General features: G+C 39.5%; 1 protein-coding gene across 1 annotated transcript; it reads left to right on the plus strand.

Annotated features, from left to right (window-relative positions):
* Positions 1-1804: 1804 nt before the first annotated feature.
* Positions 1805-18848, plus strand: pls3 (plastin 3 (T isoform)). Its single transcript, XM_039777259.1, has 16 exons — positions 1805-1932; positions 7430-7534; positions 7660-7811; positions 11272-11401; positions 11598-11730; positions 12357-12438; positions 12526-12691; positions 12793-12935; positions 13908-14003; positions 14110-14305; positions 14768-14846; positions 14972-15089; positions 15184-15314; positions 16590-16713; positions 16996-17120; positions 17735-18848. Exons 2-16 carry the CDS (start codon positions 7474-7476, stop codon positions 17865-17867), a joined length of 1869 nt encoding a protein of 622 aa, XP_039633193.1. The 5' UTR covers positions 1805-1932; positions 7430-7473; the 3' UTR covers positions 17868-18848.
* Positions 18849-19077: the final 229 nt, after the last annotated feature.

Here is a 19077-nt window from a genome sequence, read left to right on the forward strand (position 1 = left end):
CCAACATGATTTGTACATTGTGATCTTTACATTCTTTCCTGGAACAGTCACTATAAGAAAAATTGTTTATGTAGCCTAAATTATTAGCTACTGAGCCAGACAGATCCTTATCACAATTATTTATTTTGAAGATGTTTCTACTATTTTGCTGATATGCTTTGACCACCAGTAATCAAAAATGTATAAACCTCTCAGGTAAACTTCTCTTTACATCGCATGCACCATATTGTTATTTTCATGAAGGCCGTTTGTGTTTGTTGAGCATCTTAAACCACTATCATATGCCCATAGGTCCACCTCATCAATGACTTATTGTAGACCCTGCTGATAGCATGCCTTATATTTCTTTGACTTCTTAACAGGCCTAAACCCACATCAAACACTGACCCTCTTGTAAGTTACACTGCAAAGAAACATCATTGATGGATGTCTGGATATCAGTAATTTATTAGCACACTCTCCTGCAGCCACTACACAACTAATTTAAACTTCAAACTGATTTCAATCTGTTTATATTCTAACTTTGTTAGTTCCAGGGCTAGCCTTTAACCTTTTCTGGGCCACATCTTTACCTTTACTGTATGTGATGCCATCTAGATGACTTTTAAGCATCATCCAGATAGCATCACTTTATCAAATGGCATATGTTTATTATGTAAATAGTAACATAAATAATTTTAAACTGAAGGAACATACTGTACTGTCCTCATCTACTGTTAATCTCTTAAAACAAGGTTTGCTAAGACAACTCCTAATATTTTTACAGATTCAGATATCTTGCCTTAACTAGTAAACTTTGGAATATGACTCTTGCCTTCCAAAAGCCCCTATGTGAAGAATATTGTACTGAAGAAGATTCATCACAAAAATGATTTGTTCATGTAACTTGTAGTGTTGACTTGTAATTTTGATATGAATTGCTTGTGTAGTTTATATTTGTATTTCTACTCCTATTTTATATATTTCTAATTATTTGTCTTTTACGTTTTCAGATTTATGTAGGCTACTTATATTTGTCCTTGTGCTGCTGCTGCTGCTGCTGCTGCAACAACAACATACATCTTATCTTATTTTAATTAAATAATTCCGTAATGGTAGCACTGAAGGAAGAAAAAACAATACTATATTTACAAATCAAAATATCCAGTTATGTATATAAAAACATATATAAGACATGGTATGTACAATAAAGCCCAAATAATATATACTATACAATATGTACAAAACCATGAATATTTTACACTTTTACAATTTTTACTTACTTTACAAAACACTGGTAACGGTAACCATATCCAGTACCGTTCTCCCAATGAAGAAGTTTATTCACTTTTTCATTGTGGAAGACCAAATGAAAGGAACCTTTTTGGTCAGACAGCCAGGTCCCTTTCATCATGCTAACGTCAACATGCCTTTCATTCAATATATTCATACTTTCATTCAATATATTTTGACGTTCATTCAATATATTGCATATTCGACGAAAACATGCCATTTTATGTCCCTCAAACAAGTGTCTTGTAAAACTGAATTAACAATATTTATTTAATAATTATTTTATAATTTAGTTGTGTAATGTGAAAAATAAATTATTTACTTTTTAAAAATTCATCCTTTGTTGTTTTTAAAGGATTTTAAGCAGTTTTCGTATTAGGTATATTGTAGAAGGAGTGAAAAGGGCTTGTCCCTCGGTATGATTTGTCTAGTATCACTGGCTTTTTATGATAAAAAAAAGTAAAACTATCATAAAAATAAATACACTTCTAAAAGGCCTTAAGTGTTTGCTCATAAGTCTGTAGACCGGACATCAACGTCTGGTGGTGACGTCGCCGACAGGGCGGGGCCAACATTCCAACTGCTGTCTACTTTTGTCTCTACGTGGAGGAGGCAGGACTGCAAACTGGGACGCTGTCTGGAATTTCAGGCGCACCGATAGTGAGTACCAATTTCCTGGCAACTTCTACATCAATAACTACTTACAGATAGAATTTGTCTCAATAGCGTTTACTAAAATAACAACCTTGTCTTAATCTTTCCTCGCTGTGATAGCCATTCCCTTCTGTGTAGAGGTGTGGATTTGCAAGAGGAAACAGGGATAGTTGTCCTGCCCATAGAACTTGCATGTCTGTCGCTAGCTTTAGCTACACCTTCACTGTAGCCTATTAATTCTAACGGCGCTGGATAGGTCTTTGATATACTGAAATAAAGTAGCCTCCGACTCCTTTAATTCGTGAACAGTAACTACTACTCAAACTTTACGTAACGTAACTAAGATGTAACTGTAACTAGTTAAAGTTCATACACAGCGTTTATGTTTCTTCGATATTTTGGAACTATCCCTTCACATTTGTGAATAATGACAAATGTCAAAGCAAGGAGCAAGTAAGTAAGACAACCAGGTTCGTTTCATTAAGTAGCCTACATCGCCGCTCACCGAAGGAAGCCGCATAGGTGGAGCCTGCACACATTTTTTGTTGTTGTAATATTGCCGATACACAAGCGGACCTAGAATGACCTACACATAGCCTTAACACACTCGCACATACATTCATTACAAAAAGTGAAGCCTAGTGTAATATTTGCTATGCTAGGTGTGTGTAACCTCACTGCTCTTCTGATGACAAATCACTTTTTGTCTTATTGACATTTGATATGACCCCAGCATTATGTATATGGTATGCTAGTATGTTGTGAAAGGTTGGTGGATGTTTTAACACTAAAATGAGACAGCCCAGTCAGTTACTCTGTGCTATTTGCTCTCATGTAAAACAGTGGTCTATGTAAACTAGTTTATTGCTCTGAGTGATTTACCAGATTTTTCCTGTCGAGCAGTCTGGGGCTGCAGCACGTGTACATCTGGGATTTCAATTGTGGATCACTGTAGGGACAACCTTGAACAACAAGACAAGACCCACATTTTAATTTGATAAATATTGTGACTTGAAATAAGAAGTGTGTTGTGAATACAGACACTCATCAGTGGTCTTATTCCTTGCATCGCTGCTGTATCAGTATTTCTTGTTGTCTATCCTCTATTAATGTCTTGTTTTACAAGGTGTGCAGTGGCATGCTTTGATAGAGAGGTTGTAAAATATGTTTAATTGTTAAAGACAAAAGCATTGAATCAATTATTGATATCAGGAGGACTCCGGAGATTTAAAAAAAAAAGTGGAAAAGTGCTGTTTGCACGCCTTTTGTGTGACGTGCAAATCATTTTAATTGCGCCTGTCATTAACCTGATTGACAGTTATGTACTGTGATTTACATGAGTTGAAGTAAAATGTGAGTTCCCCTTATTCATGCTACAGAATCACGTGAGAGTTTGTAAAGACAAACCAGAAAGTCAAGAAGGAGGAGGGAGTGTGCTGATATTTTGTTTCCACCCTTAAACACACGCGCACGCTCACACCTGTGCGAATGAACAGGTTGCCCCACTTTCTGCACTGCCAGGAGGATTTTAAACAGGGGCCTTCATTTGTTTTTTTCTATGCAGTGAAAGTTATTGAGTTTTTTATTGGCTGCACTTGTTTTTACTTTTTGTTGTTTTTGTCAGTTTTATATATTTTTTTTAATCTATGCTAATTCCAATTTGAAAGCACTCTTCACCAAGGCTATATCATTCCCTAAATACCTTACTTTGTGAATAGAATAGGTTTAGAAGATATTAATCTTAATCTCTTTATACAAATACACATATATAAATCTTGTGAATATTGGGGCTCTCTGTACAAGGATAAATTGTCAGAAACTCCTTTACAAAAATACTGTATAGAGGACGTGAGTGGGGAAGTGCCATGGATTACATTGACTGCCTTTTTAAAAAAACTTTACTTCTATTACTACAACACAAAATATTAGTGTAATGACCTCCACAGAGAAAGTCTCTCCATGTATACAGTATGTCCTCTGTTTGGGAGGTCAGGGGTCAGCTACGTAACAACGGCCTTGGAGCAGGGAGGTATACAGTGTCATGTGTCATGCATGCGTGAGGAAAGGGTGGTATTTTACAGAGCTGTGCCTTGTAACGTCTAATTATGCAGCAGAGGAAAATGCTTTACAGTGCTTTTGTTGAGTAATGGCAAACCCTTGCAGGTGTGGCTGATTACCTGTAGCAGTAACCGCCTAACCGAACTGATTCAGCAGCACCTAAGTAACCTGTCTAATGACATTCTTAAATGATGGTTAGTATGGATTCCTAACACCTTCGCTAGCACAAGGCTCTTTTACCTGCTGCGTCCTTTTTACTACAGCTACATTCTTTCATTTGGGGAAAAGTAGTGTGCTATTAGAGCAAGTTGTAAAGATGGAATTGCTCATGGTTAGGGATACGGTCAGGGGACCATTTCATTTGAATATTTCCATGATGATTTACCACTCCCAAGCTTTGTAAGCTTTTATAATAACCCTAAACCCAACCCAGAGTGATATGCTTCCGGCTGCGTATGATGTCAGAGTTATGTAAACTCCACATACAATATTTGTTGTCGTCACCTCCTCCTTACCTGTCAGTATGGCTGTGCTTATCTAATGCAAGCAGCCGGAATAGGAAATGAAAGGCTGGTGTCACAGACTGTTTGGTGTTTATGAGTCAGTTTGACTCGCTGCTTCAGGCCATTGTGACTAAGTAAAAATGGCCATGTTATTGCAGACTGTGTTGGGTGTGTGCATATGCATTTGACCACACTTGGGAAGGGTGCCCAATCTATTTGTGTGCCTCACATTTACCATGTTGCTGTGTGGATGAAACACTGACAGGATGGGGTGTGTCACCTCTACACACATTTAACTCCGCCATCTGGGAACAGCCCTCTGCTTTAAATTGACTGTAACATCCATCAAAGGCGATCGTAAACAGCGTCAATGCGCTGTTTTTGTCTTGACAATTAAAGCTGGTGCTTGGAAAGAAATGCTTGTTTGTGTGATATCTAGTTGTTAAACAACAGCACGAGAACTGAGAGCGCTTCTTGAATGAGTGGTGAAATGTCTTAGAGACCACAAAGCAAGCCTGGTTGCTCTTGTTTTGGTTCTGCTAGATATCGCGTTATCTGGATGACTAAACCTACACAGAAGTGCGTAGAGGACTTTTTCGGAGGTCATTTTGAAGTGCCAGCTCTTGCAATTTGGGAACTATATTCTCAATATTTCTTGTCTTTGTATTAGCCAAACATATTCTGATGTAAAACTCTTGCACTGCTGCTAAGCGCTGACATTTCAATAATGTCTTTTGAACTCTATCAGGAGTATTGATATGCTTTTAGACAAACCTATGAGCCACTCCATTTAGGAGCTTGCTGCTGCGCAGGAATTCTCTTCTCTCGAAGCACACAGTCCAGCTGTCAAAGACAGCAACTGTGTTTTGGAGCCTGACGCTCGGAACTCACTTTCTTGTGTTTGTGACAGTGGTTACAAACCCTCTATTCTTCTGTACCACCAGTGATACGTCTCACATTTGTCCACTGCCATCTGTGCCCTTGCTCCATGTACTTAACCCCTCTGCTGTTTTCACTCTCCCTCCGTCGAGGGTGTGACTAGGGCTGGCAAAGGAGGGAATGCTCGTCAGCCCTTATTGTAGCTGGGCCGACTTCAGCAGCCACATTTCACATCCTTTTTAGAGAAAAGTTAAATATAGCAACACTGGCATCGTCATTTTCCTAATCGTTTAGTCAGGAGTTTGTGCTTGCCCTGAAAAACACCCTGTTCTCTGTGATTCATGTGAGTGGCATTTAAACCTAAAATCTCTGTCACTGTAAAGTGAAAAATCTGGCCTTGTTATTGTTGCTACCTAGAAGCAAGTTTATACTGTATTGGACTTTTTTTCTTAAATTAATAAACATGATTTCATCTGAATTACTTTTTTGGGTGACTCGTTTTTGATTTTGTAGGCCAAGGTGTTATTTCTACACTTTGTTTTGTCTGTAAGAATAGCATTATGGGAACTGAGTCACATTTCAGAGACCACATGTCTACTGTTGAATCATCTTTCATGAATACTATTAATAGTTTCATTCATGAAAGAGGATGCATGGCTACTGGACCTTTGTTCATTGTTTGTCTGCTTGAATGTGTGCCTGTGAGGCTGCTGTGGCCACAGAAAGACTAGATGGGCTGAAACCACTCCAAAGAAATTGACCAATATAGGCTTAAATTACCGTTATAATTATTGCTAATGATCAATTGCATTATAATCCATTTGACTAACTTGACATTCAGATATTCCCTAATATGGTTTTACACATGTAGCACTGTGGAAAAGGCTTTGCCCAGGAGTTCTGACTAATATGCTGTGAAAATCAACAATCTGTACTTTAAATCAGGAAATGGGAACACTTTTCTGTCTGGAAAAATTGGTGAATCTTACTCTACCACAGTATAAACCTCACTCGCTTGTGTGTTCGAGGGGAATGCCATCATACTAGTTTAGCCCATGCGAAGGAGGCAGCACACCCTGCTCACCTCTGTGTAAGTGAAGCTTGATCTGCCCAGGCCTCGTGCATTCCTCTGCCTCAACAGAACGGGAAGGAGGTACTCAGAGGAATTCCTTATTTTCAGCGATTTTCAGATGGCTGCTTTGTCTCTGAGGAGTTCAGGAACACTGTGTTTTTAGTCAAGGAAAATAACTGAGATTGCATCTCGCTGGCTATAGTCTTGTTTTGTGACTTGAGTATGTGAGGAGACTTTTCTCTGCTAAAACATCAAAATATAACCCAAACAGTTATAACCCATAAACCAGTATCAAGGTCTTAACATTTCAGAGAAGCAGCCCTCACAGAAGCCTCACAAATAATCCGGATGTTATGTTGTTACATATAACTGGACAAAGTCTCCATCTATTTTAACACTAAAATAAAAAAATATTATATTTTTGATTTGTAGAGCCTGATGAAAGGGCAAAAAAGCAAGTTATAGTAAAATTGTCGGTTTCAGGGGATTTGAAGGACAAGCTGTTGCAGTAAACGGCTTTGTCAAAAAAGGGTTGTGTAAAATCAGTAGTCTCAGCTTCTCTGGCTACAGTTACAGTATGGGCTCATTGCTATACAATGGAACAGGAAATTACTTTGATTATGGGAGAGAGCCATGCTTGGAAAAGGAAAAGCGCTAAAGAGAGGAACTAAAGAGAACAGTAGATATGATCAGTGGGGGTGGGGTTTAGCAGAGATCAGTGAGGAGATGGATATATAAAGTAGTAATTTAAAAAAATTTTTTTTAGACCTGACAGAAGATGGCGAGTGACTATTGTTCTGCCCAGAGAGTTAAGGTCACTTCTCCGGTTGCAAGGAGGCAAAACATTTCAACCGGTCTGTGATCCGAGTAGTAAAACAGCGAGCAGTCTGGATTAGTTTCAGAGGCTTTAAGGAGGTTTGTGGGAGGCTGGTGAAGCTTGGGTTCCTCTCAAGACCATGTTGGTGACTCTGTGCTCTTTTCTTCTCTGCAGTCCCACCTTTCTCTGACTGACCACCTCGGGTCAATCACAGAAACATGACTGGAAAGATAACAAAAGAGGAAATGGAGGAGATGAGAGAGATCTTTGGAAAATGTGGTGAGTTAAAGCCATGTGTTACCATGAACGTATGTTATAGAAATTATTGTGTTTATGTTACAGTAGCTCCAGTCCTAGTTGTATTATATGTGCTGGGTCTAATGGTTCTTTTTGTGTTTCTGCAGATCTGAACGGCGATGGATTTATCGTTGATTATGAACTCCATGAGCTCCTTAAAGATGCCGGCCATGCTCTACCTGGATACATGGTCCGTGAGATCATCCAGAAACTGGATCGCAACAAGGATAATAAGATCAGCTTCGAAGAGTTTCTAGCGGTACGTCTAGCTCCGAACTGTTCGTTCTGTCGAGCTTGAAAAGTTTTCACCTTCCGTTCAGAGCTTTTCTTACTCTGAGCTGGTCTTTGTTTTCTGTTCTGCCTAAAAAGCACCTCGCCCTCCTGGGTGGGGCCGCTACGCAAAGCAACTTTTAGCAGCTCCATGCACGACGGAGTTGAAAGGCCTACACACACACACACACACACACACACACACACACACACACACTCTCTCAGGGAATGTGGAAGTGAGGTCAGCAAAGTGGTGTGAGTTCCAGTGTTTTGTTTCAGCAGTGATGATGGAGCAGTCGTTAAGAGAGAATTCTTTCACAGAGGCAGCGTCTGGTACAGGAGCACAGCATGATTCAAGATCTCAAGATCATGTGGGTCAATCAAAATGTTCTGCAGCTGTGTTTTGTTTTTTCTATGGTAGTTCAAGTGTCCTGTTTAAGGGTACGTGGCTGTTTAGTTGTCCATTAGTTAGTTTAACCCTGGCTATGATAATAACTCAGTAAATCAGATTGAATTGGATGACTTTAAAACTGTGTTGTGTCCGAATATCTGTGACTCCACTTAGGACATCTTGAACTTAAACAATTTTTGGACTCATTCATAATTACTTACTTACAATTTCAGATACTCTTTATGGTTTCGTGATGACAACTGTTCTCCACAGTTCATCTGTGTACTTTTGTAAGTGTAGCCAAAGTTATGAGTGAAATAATTATAATAAAATAAAATTATAGCGATTATCAGCGATTTTTCAGGTGGCTGCTTTGTCTCTGAGGAGTTCAGGAACTCTGTGTTTTTAGTCAAGGAAAATAACGGAGATTGCGTCTCGCTGGCTATAGTCTTGTTTTGTGACTTGAGTGTGTGAGGAGACTTTTCTCTGCTAAAACATCAAAATATAACCCAAACAGTTATAACCCATAAACCAGTATCAAGGTCTTAACATTTCAGAGAAGCAGCCCTCACAGAAGCCTCACAAATAATCCAGATGTTATGTTGTTATGTGTAACAGGACACAGTCTCCATCTATACAACACTAAAATAAAAATTATTATAATTTGATTTGTAGAGCCTGATGAAAGGGCAAAAAAAGCAAGAGTTATAGTAAAATTGTCGGTTTCAGGGGATTTGAAGGACAAGCTGTTGCAGTAAACGGCTTTGTCAAAAAAGGGTTTGAAGTTTGAACCTTTCAAACTAAGAAACAAGGTCCTTTTTACATGGGAAAATAAGGATTAAAACATTTCAGGACAACCATTAAATAAAACCAGCCAATTAAAAGTGCATAACAAATTAAACAGAATCAAATCCACCTAAATAAGATCTCATTTAAAAAAAAAAAAGAGTGAAATGAACACAAGACATTTCAGAACGGGAGGGCAAAAAGGATTGCTAGCATTTTTTATTTATTTTTTTTTTTTTAGAAGTGAAGTGATTAAAATTATGTAACATTTTCTGAAATCAAGTTGCCTAATTGTGTCAACTAAGTTAGAGGGGGTTTTGTTGTCAATGTTGTCTGTCCTTTGGCAAAATATGTAAAAAGGTAACGACATTTTGAGATAATCACTCTAGGTCCCAGGATCAGCGGATTGATCAGATGATTTTGGGATTATGCAAAACTGGGATTTGACTTTTGCAGTGTGTTATGCTGTGTTCATGTGCCTACGGGAAGGGAGGACATCTGGGACTTTACAGTTAGCTGCCAAACAACATTGGGCCTTTGTGTTAGAAAGGTGTGTGTGCTTCTCCACTAGGCTTTGCTACACCCCATTACAAAATATGATGATAACCACCCAGATTAAATGCATTTGGAATGACTGCCTATAGATGTGAACGTTAAAGGCATACTATGTAACTTTTCCCTTTTTGGTCCCCCTACAGGTTGTCTCATTGGAACTACAGTCGCGAGCTGTAGTTCCAAAAAATTGCTTTTTACTAAGTTGCAGAAATAAATGGCGATCCTTATCATCTTTGCAAGGTCATGATTGTTTTGCTGTGCTTACCTCTTTTACCTAGTGGCCAAAAAATGCAAGCTGGCACCCTGTGACCTCCCGCACATTTGTGATAAAGTGTGCTGCGCTCACAGAGTCGGCCTGAATAGCTCATTGTGGTCACAGCAACGCTTGCGGGGCTGAGGTCACTGTTGAAGCAGCGATAGCTTCAGGTTCAGCAAGTATCGCTATTATAACCATGGAAGACGTATTGTCAAAGCAGCTTTGTGATAAGCTACATACAGTATGAACTCGCACTACAGAGCAAAATATGGTCCCATTAGTTGTTGTTGTTGTTGAGACTGATTTAATGAGGTCATTATTTCATGTTGGGATGTTGGGACAAGCCTGAGGGTGGTGTTGGGAGTGTAGAGGATGATAACCGCTTTAGCCCTGGCGGTTCACTGTTACCACTGATAATGACATACTGGCACTCACACACTCAACACTGTAATACTTAGATTAGATGTGCAGTGAATGCACACGCTCACTTTGAATCCCTACAGTGTACTTAAATGCACAACACATCAGTTGCTTCTATGAACCCATTAACCCGATGTCTTCCTGGACCTTTTCTTGTTTATAAACACAGTTTTTCAGCCCATTTATATATTGTTCAAAAAGTCACTTACTAGGCTAGATGTTTACCTTATCTTCTCAGCCCTTGGGCTGGCAGGTTAGCTTTATTCCATGCCAGCTGGCTGTCATGGAGGCTAACAGGAGCTCTACACCACAACAAGGGATGCAAATGACATTATATTATGCACATAAGTATGCCGAGAGTTTTTTCACCATTGATGAATCTATTGATTAAGTCAAAAGTTCCATGAAGTCTACTTTTATATCTATAATGTCTTTAATGTTGTTTTTTGTTGACACTGTCGTTGAGGTGTTATTTAAATTATGTTTTAGCATTCAGGTCCTAGTTATCAGTGGTGTTGTTCTGGACTGCGTTATATTGAGAGTTTTTTCTAATATTCTGTAGAAACGCCTACATAACCTTTCTATTAAAATGTACACATTTCCTACATTGTACGACAAACACTGAACATTACGTGCCTTGTAATGGTAACATGTATGGCAAAACTGGTTTATTGAATTGCATTAGATTGGACAGGTTTACCTAATAAAGTGTCCAGTGAGTGTTTATGTCAGAAAATGATTCAGTTAGTGCTTTAAAATATTTGGTGGTAACTTCATTTTTAAAACTGATGCGATGCTGACACTACAAACATACTCTAAACATATGAACAGCAGAAGGTGGTTCTGTTAATTATTATTGGCCAAAGCAATGAATTGGTTGACCTCTACAACACAATCTCAAATCTACAAATCAAAATGTTCATTACATGTTCATGTTCATACATTTGAAATATTTCACAAATTTCAGCTTAAAACAATAATGCAATGTTTTCGAGGCATCGAATGTAGTTGGTCTCTGAGTATTCTTTGGTCTCGTTTTAGATCATCCAGGAACTGAGGGGCAGTGAAATAGCAAAAACTTTCCGCAAGGTCATCAACAGAAAAGAAGGCATCCTGGCTATTGGAGGGACATCAGTGCTGTCAAGCGAAGGCACACAACACTCGTTCTCTGGTAGGACACGTGGACGTCGTCCCCAACTTCTCTCCTTTTGCTTATTATGTTTGTCATAAACTGACTTTCTGCCCTCTGCGCGTCAGCTACAGGTGCTCCATTTACCAATGAAGAAAAGAAACCTATAATGGACAATGTGACCACCTGAAATGACTCATCATGAGCGATACTGTAACATTACTTTGTATCCTTACAGAGGAGGAGCGATATGCCTTTGTGAACTGGATCAACACTGCTCTGGAAAGAGACCCAGACTGCCAACACGTCCTGCCCATGGATCCCAACACAGACTCTCTCTTCACCTCTGTCGGAGACGGTATTGTACTCTGGTGAGGGTTCCTGTTTTCACCTCAAGCCATCAACACAACCCCCCCTTCCCCCTCTTTCACCTAGCTACCGTTCTGACATTAACATAAATGTCAGGTACCTGCATCTCATTGCACCGACTGTTGTGATCACATTCAGGCTGAAGAAAAGACAAATACGAGCCTGTATTGGGATATCAGTCAACCATAACAACATTCTATCTCGCATTGCAGAGGAGATATTGATAGTAATACAATACTATTACATTAATTACAAATATTTAGAAATTATTACATATTGTTTCAGTTGCTTTTTGTTAAATCACCAGTTCAAGGTACACAAATGTATATCGTTTGAAACAGAAAATAACTTAAACGCAAAAGTAACTAAATCCAAATTGCAAACACTGCTGTTATGGTAGGTCATAGTGTTCAGTTAGCATTTGACAGCTTAAAATCTGCACTTTGTCAGGTTAGATTTTCTTGAGTAACATACCGGCATGTAAAACTATAAGTTGGTTAAAGCCACAAACGTTCCTCTTTTCAAACCATGAACATTTTGGTTGCTATCTCTGCCTTTATTTTACAACAAGGATATTGCATCAAATGTCTGATCAAATTTCATGTTTGATTTTTGTACCTTTACACAGCAAAATGATTAACCTGTCAGTGCCAGACACTATCGATGAGAGGACGATAAATAAGAAGAAGCTGACACCATTTACGATACAGGTCAGTTTGATTTACTGTATGTCAGGGCTGCTGTTCCTCTTAAGGCTTATTTGAATTTTCCAACATCCGATGCTTTGTACCTTGCAGGAGAATCTGAACCTGGCCCTGAACTCAGCTTCTGCTATTGGCTGCCATGTGGTGAACATTGGTGCTTTAGACCTGAAAGAGGGGAAGCCCCATCTGGTGCTGGGCCTGCTGTGGCAGATCATCAAGATTGGTCTGTTTGCTGACATCGAGCTAAGCAGAAATGAAGGTACAGAGCATAGTTGATACCGTTACATAACATGTATTTCAGCCTGTGTTTCCTGGTCTGTTGTCAAGTATCTTAACTAAATCTTTAACACCCCTCGACAGCGCTGGCAGCATTGCTGAGAGACGGGGAAACCCTGGAGGACCTGATGAAACTATCTCCAGAAGAACTGCTGTTGCGCTGGGCAAACTTTCACCTGGAAAATGCTGGCTGGCAGAAGATCAACAACTTCAGCTCTGACATCAAGGTGGGCATACTCACTTACATTGAATCCAGGTGGTGTATCTAAACACTAGATGCAGGTAGAGAAACCACTCAAAAGATTTTAAGAGATAATACTTACAGGATCAGGTTTTAAGGTTCTTTGGGAGAGTCTGTAGGGTGTTTACCCATTTTTACTTAATTACTTTAGTTTATTTCCACGCACTTCTCTAGTTACTAGATCCACCGAAACAGGTGTCTATCAGCACACTGAAAAGGGCAGTGCATGTTTGTGTTTGCACAGACTAACTCAAATATCCGCCTCCACTGCTCCAAATATAGGACTTAATGGGTAGTGTCTCTTTTTGGGAACCATTGGAAAACTGTCAAATGCGTACATACGTAAGCGTTGAATATATTATATGCACAATTTCTGGTTAAAAGGGTACAAAGTGCTTTTGTTTCTTTGGCAATATGCCTATTATTAAGGAAGTTCAGATTAATTATAGCAATTACTATGTCAGATGTACAATATTTGTTGGTTGGAAAATACATTGTCCGTAAATCAACCAGGCAGGTATACGAGAGGCTACTTCACATGTATTGTTACCTTTTGTATTTTTTTCTTTTATTTTATTTTCTTTTAAGTTTTTTGAGATAACTTTTGTTATTTTTGTTCAAACCAGTGTTCCTCAAAGCATGTTAACTCTCTAATTTGTCTAATTCTCTGGAATGTAATTTTAAAATGCAGTATTTACTGAATATATGCCAAATTACGTGTTTATAAAGGAAAACAACTGTAGAGCAAATCTAAATATTTGAATAAAGCATGTGATAGAAAAAATACAAAACCTAGTGTGCACAGTTGCTCACAAGGAGCATCAAGTTTATCAATACATTACCTAGAGTAGCCTACAGCTATCTTAATGAGACAAAATTTGCGATAATTTTTAATGGTGGAATTTCTTGTTTGTGAATTAGTACAAATGTAATTGTTTTTGTTTGTATCGTTTTCCAGGACTCAAGGGCCTATTTCCACCTCCTGAATCAAATCTCTCCAAAAGGCACCGAGGAAGATCAGCCACACATAGACATTAACATGGCAGGCTTCAGCGTAAGCACTTTGACAGCAGTCAGCACCCCCAGTTGAGTATCTTCACCACATGGCAACAGCTGTACGGTGTTTCTGATCAGGAGCATGTGCTCTGTGTGTTGTTCAGGAGAAAGACGACGTGAAGAGGGCAGAGGCCATGCTGCAGCAGGCCGACAGGCTCGGCTGTCGACAGTTTGTCACCCCAACTGACGTCGTCAGCGGAAACCCCAAACTCAACCTTGCCTTTGTGGCCAATCTGTTCAACAAATATCCAGCGCTGACCAAACCTGAGAATGAGGACATTAACTGGGGACTGTTGGAAGGTGAGAGCACAACTCTCCCAGTATTCATGTCATCATAGAGGTCCACTGGAGAATTGGCTGTGAACAAATAAGGTCTAAATACACAAATAGAGAGATTACCGCTGCAGCCTGAGAAGAACCAGCTCTGAACAAACGGCTGCTTTTTGTTGGCTAACTAGCTGGCCTGCAGGCTTATGTTAGCATAGAAACTCATTTTATTAGTGTAAAAACAAGCCACTCCTAACATTGGCTCCTGCGGGATTCAGTAGTTGGTGTGCAGAACAAGTCAGTGATAGTTGGCTAGTAGTCACCAGATCTTTTGTTTATATAGCTAACAGAGTGGCACCAGGACTATTCAGTTCTGATGATCCAAGCAAGCTGCATGTTGTTTAGAACTACACTGACTATTACTGAGACCACCAGTATGGCTGCCAGCTATGTCACCTAAAAGCCAGCTAAATCCCATGATCCTTTGCTGTGTAGGTGAGACACGAGAAGAGAGGACATTCCGAAACTGGATGAACTCTCTGGGAGTGAACCCACATGTCAATCATCTGTATGGGTATGTACCACAAACAAGATACTAGGACACAGTTTATCTCACTCCTCCTGTATATGCTGGCATCTGAAGAGAGTTTCATAACTTATTTCATGGTAATGATTATCAAAGACAATCTTGTCTCCTAGAGACCTACAGGATGCCATGGTCATCCTCCAACTCTATGAGAAGATTAAAGTGCCTGTTGACTGGAACAACAAGGTCAACAAGCCACCTTACCCCAAGCTGGGAACAAACATGAAAAAGGTAAATCTGATTGCTTTTAATCCTTCCTAGCCAAAAAAAACCCTTTTTTGGCTGTCTTTTGCAAAAACAAAACCAAACATTTTTGTGCCCCTAGTTGGAGAATTGTAACTACGCAGTGGAACTGGGCAAAACAGCCAAGTTCTCCCTTGTTGGCATTGGCGGGCAGGACCTGAACGATGGCAATGCTACCCTGACTCTGGCACTGGTGTGGCAGCTGATGAGAAGGTGAAACACAACTGCTTCAGGATCACTTCAGAACAGAACAAAATAGAAATACATCTCCGAAATGTAAAAACCGCATCCCATTTTGGGTCTACAAGAAAACGCATAAAACAGCCAAGCACGTGTGGGGGATTTTCATACCTGGATTCTCTGCTGTATCTCAGTGGGTCTCAGAGAGGTATTTCTACGTTTTTTAAATATATCAATAACTAAAAAAGACAAATGAGGGCCCTCACAAGTATTTGGTCTGGGACCAGGACAGTAAAAAGTAGGTTACTGTCAAGGAATTACGGAATCAGTATGTCTGTGTGGCATTTTGAAACACTACAATCACCATTGTCTTCATTGTCAGATTTGTTGTGTTAACTGTTACTGTAAACAATTTCTCGGAAGGGGGTAGTTGGTGACCTCCATTTCATGCCAGTGGTGTTGTTAATATGTGCTTGTTCCTCCAAATTGAGACCACATGTCTATAAACTCAGTTGCCAGGTTGCGTGTTGACATATTTAGCAGTTCCACATACTTTCAATCACAACCATACAGAAGAACCGGATGTTTTCTAAAACAACAACAAAAACAGTCCAGAAATAGTTTCCTCCCTGATGTTTTATTTTTTTCTAATGTTCCTAACTCTTCGGGCACCATTTGAAGTATAGTTAAACTGTTCAGTTCATAACTAAGTTTGGGTACTGAAACGCTTCCGACGTAAACCGCAGCAACGACACCGAATAAGAACGAAAATTTCGGTGCACGGGACGCTACATTACTGTTAGCTAAACTGGATTAAACCCAATGGTTAAAATGCTGACGGCTTACGTTAAACAGTGTAAAGGGTGACTGTATTTCCCTGTAGAGGATTCCAACACTGAGATGTAACAGTCTGACTGCAGCTGCCGCTGTCGGAAAAACAACACACAGACGGTGTGTTCACTTGAAACTCGCCAGCCTTGGGGTGCATTTTAAGTTATTGTGAAATACCCTTTTCCCATCTGCTGCTTGTTATTGTCGTTTACCAGCAATTTACTGGTAAAATAAGTCATTGTTATAAGTTAATGTTATTACATTATTAATCAATCCTTTAATTTTGACCATCGTTTTGTGCTCCTTTTTTATATTCTATACATTATAAATATCTATATTTCAGTTCAGGCACCGGTTCAGACACCGTTTAGGCACCAGCACCGTTTTAAAAGTATCGTTCTAGCACCAGTATCGGAAAAAACCCAAACGATACCCAACCCTACTCATAACAAACATTATGCATTTCCACTCTTTCAGATATACGTTGAATGTACTGGAGGGACTGGGTGATGGACAGAAAGTAAATGATGACATCATCGTAAACTGGGTAAACAAAACGTTGGCGGAAGCTGGAAAGTCGACCAAGATTTCAAGCTTTAAGGCAAGCATGTTTTTTCCTCTTTCTGATTACATGTTCTGTGTAAATAACTTTGTATAGATTAGATTAGTTACTAAATCATCTAAACTCTAAGGCTTTTTTTTATTTATTTTTTTATAAAGCTTGTTCTGAATTTTTAAAACTTCTCACTGAATCAAAATGAGAAAAATAAGCAGTTTTGACATATTCACTCTCTCAAAATGCTGTAATTTATAAACTAAGTCTGGTAGTTTAATGTAATTTGTATGTGTTAGATTATTAACCTGTGTGTCGTGTGGTGATCAGGACAAGGAGATCAGCAGCAGTATGGCAGTAGTGGAACTGATAGACGCCATCCAGCCCGGCAGCATCAACTACGAGCTGATAAAAACCGGCAGCCTCTCTGAAGACGACAAGCTGGAGAACGCCAAGTAAGATTTAGATGGAAACGATCTGAAGAGAAAACGCAAAAGTGGCGTTGCGTTCTCACTTTTTATTCCACATTTAGACAAGTGTATTGGGGGATCTGCGTGCATATGGTGATGCAAAAGTGTGTGAATTTCGATGTCGTATGCACACCAGGCTAGGTGGTAGTGTGAAGCACTGCCACACAACACCACCAAGTCCGCGCGCCTGCGTAGAACCTTCCTTCTACTTCTCTCCCTTGTCTGGACAGACGAGGAGGTGGAGTTATTGCATATATACATTGACACACATGTGGCGCGCGCGCACACACACACACACACACACACACACACACACACACACACACACACACACACACGCGTGCCGGCACACAACACTCGCACAGTGCGTTCTTGAGGGTGGTTTCACTTTTTGCGTTTTTAAGCCCCAAAAACGCCGTCGCTGTCTAAACGAAAGGCACATCTGATAAAATATTTTTACGTTTTTACCCGCGAGCGTATTTGCGTAAACGGGGCCTTACAACGCCGAAAAGAAAGAGAAGCAACCTGTCGCCGTTGTTTTGGTAACTACAGTATGTGTGAACCGTTTCTACACAAATTAACCTCTGTGTCATCCATAGATATGCCGTCTCTATGGCGAGGAAGATCGGAGCCCGTGTCTACGCTCTCCCAGAAGACCTTGTGGAGGTCAAGCCCAAAATGGTGATGACAGTCTTTGCCTGCTTGATGGGTCGGGGGATGAAGCGAGCCTAAGAGACTGGCTGGGATCATTGTGACACTTATTCATACCCACAAGCCATTAACGTTTTGAAGGGCTCCCCCAACTGAAGGAATGAAGATATATATTTTTTTTTTTGAATGAGAATAACAAGCTGTCAAATTCATAAATTCGCATGCATCCCTGCCTCTTTTGAGGTCTGAAGAAAAATTTCCCTTTTTATTTAAAGTGGATCCGAAATAGTAAAAATCCTAAACAGATGGGTTTCATGTTACAGAGGACAACTTGTTACTTTCAGTATAACTCTTGATTAATGTATAAGAATGCTGTTTTTTTAAAAGCGAGTATTCGTATTTCCAGCTGCAAGGTTGTTTACATATTTTTACTCGGACCGATAAGTAAAACATATCCTAGACTAAGCAACACACATTCCTGAATACCATACTTATGAATAAATGCTTGCCAAGGCAAAAAAAAAAAATAATGTCAGAGGCGGGATGTTTAGGTGAAGCACGAGTGGGAAAACACCCAAACATTGCCTCTCACTTAATGAAGTACAAGCATGTCTTAATAAACAGCACCTGGAATTTCTACATATCTGTATAGAAAAGCCATACGGTCAAATAGTCGTTATGATTAGCCTGGCGTGCTGTCTGTATTGTTATACTCGTCATTTGTTTCTTAGGATTATTACCTGAGGAAAAAAATGCTGTTTTTTGGGGATGTCTCGTCTGTGTTGTATTGGACGTGGGTTTTTTTTGGTCTGTTACGTTGGATTAGGAGCAGGCGGACTGGACTCTCCTGGCTTCTCCTTTTTCTAGTCTCAAAGACGACTTGTACTCACGCTTTCAGGTTTCCCCTCTTTTTCTTTTGTATTCAACAATTACCAAATATAAACAGTAACTTCATTCCAGGTAGTTTCATGATATGACAATGGCCAAATTGTATTTGGTCTCCTGTTCACGTCTACTCTTAAGTGCTTTACAATGTAACAATAAATATGAATTTGGAAACTGCTCATGTGTTTTTATCTTTTATAGTTTCTGAAAAAGGTATCTGCCATAGAAAGCAGTTGAGCAGTAATGGTGGTCTGAATAGTTTAACTGTTTTGTTTTTAATCCACATAGTAGATGTGATAATAATTGAGGGCTAACCTTTATTTTTTACAGTGCCTATAAGTTCTCATCTTATCTGGAAACTTTCATGTTTTACAAAAATGAATCAGAGTGGATTTGATGTGGCTTT

The sequence above is a fragment of the Perca fluviatilis genome, chromosome 16 (assembly GCF_010015445.1).
Source record: "Perca fluviatilis chromosome 16, GENO_Pfluv_1.0, whole genome shotgun sequence".
NCBI lineage: Eukaryota > Metazoa > Chordata > Actinopteri > Perciformes > Percidae > Perca > Perca fluviatilis.

Excerpts from the sequence above, each read along its gene's own strand:
- pls3 (XM_039777259.1), top strand. The coding sequence starts at position 7,474 with ATGACTGGAAAGATAACAAAAGAGGAAATGGAGGAGATGAGAGAGATC. Across the intron at positions 14,306-14,767 it reads TAACTGGGGACTGTTGGAAG|GTGAGACACGAGAAGAGAGG; the intron begins GTGAGAGCACAA and ends TTTGCTGTGTAG. Across the intron at positions 17,121-17,734 it reads GACAAGCTGGAGAACGCCAA|ATATGCCGTCTCTATGGCGA; the intron begins GTAAGATTTAGA and ends TGTCATCCATAG.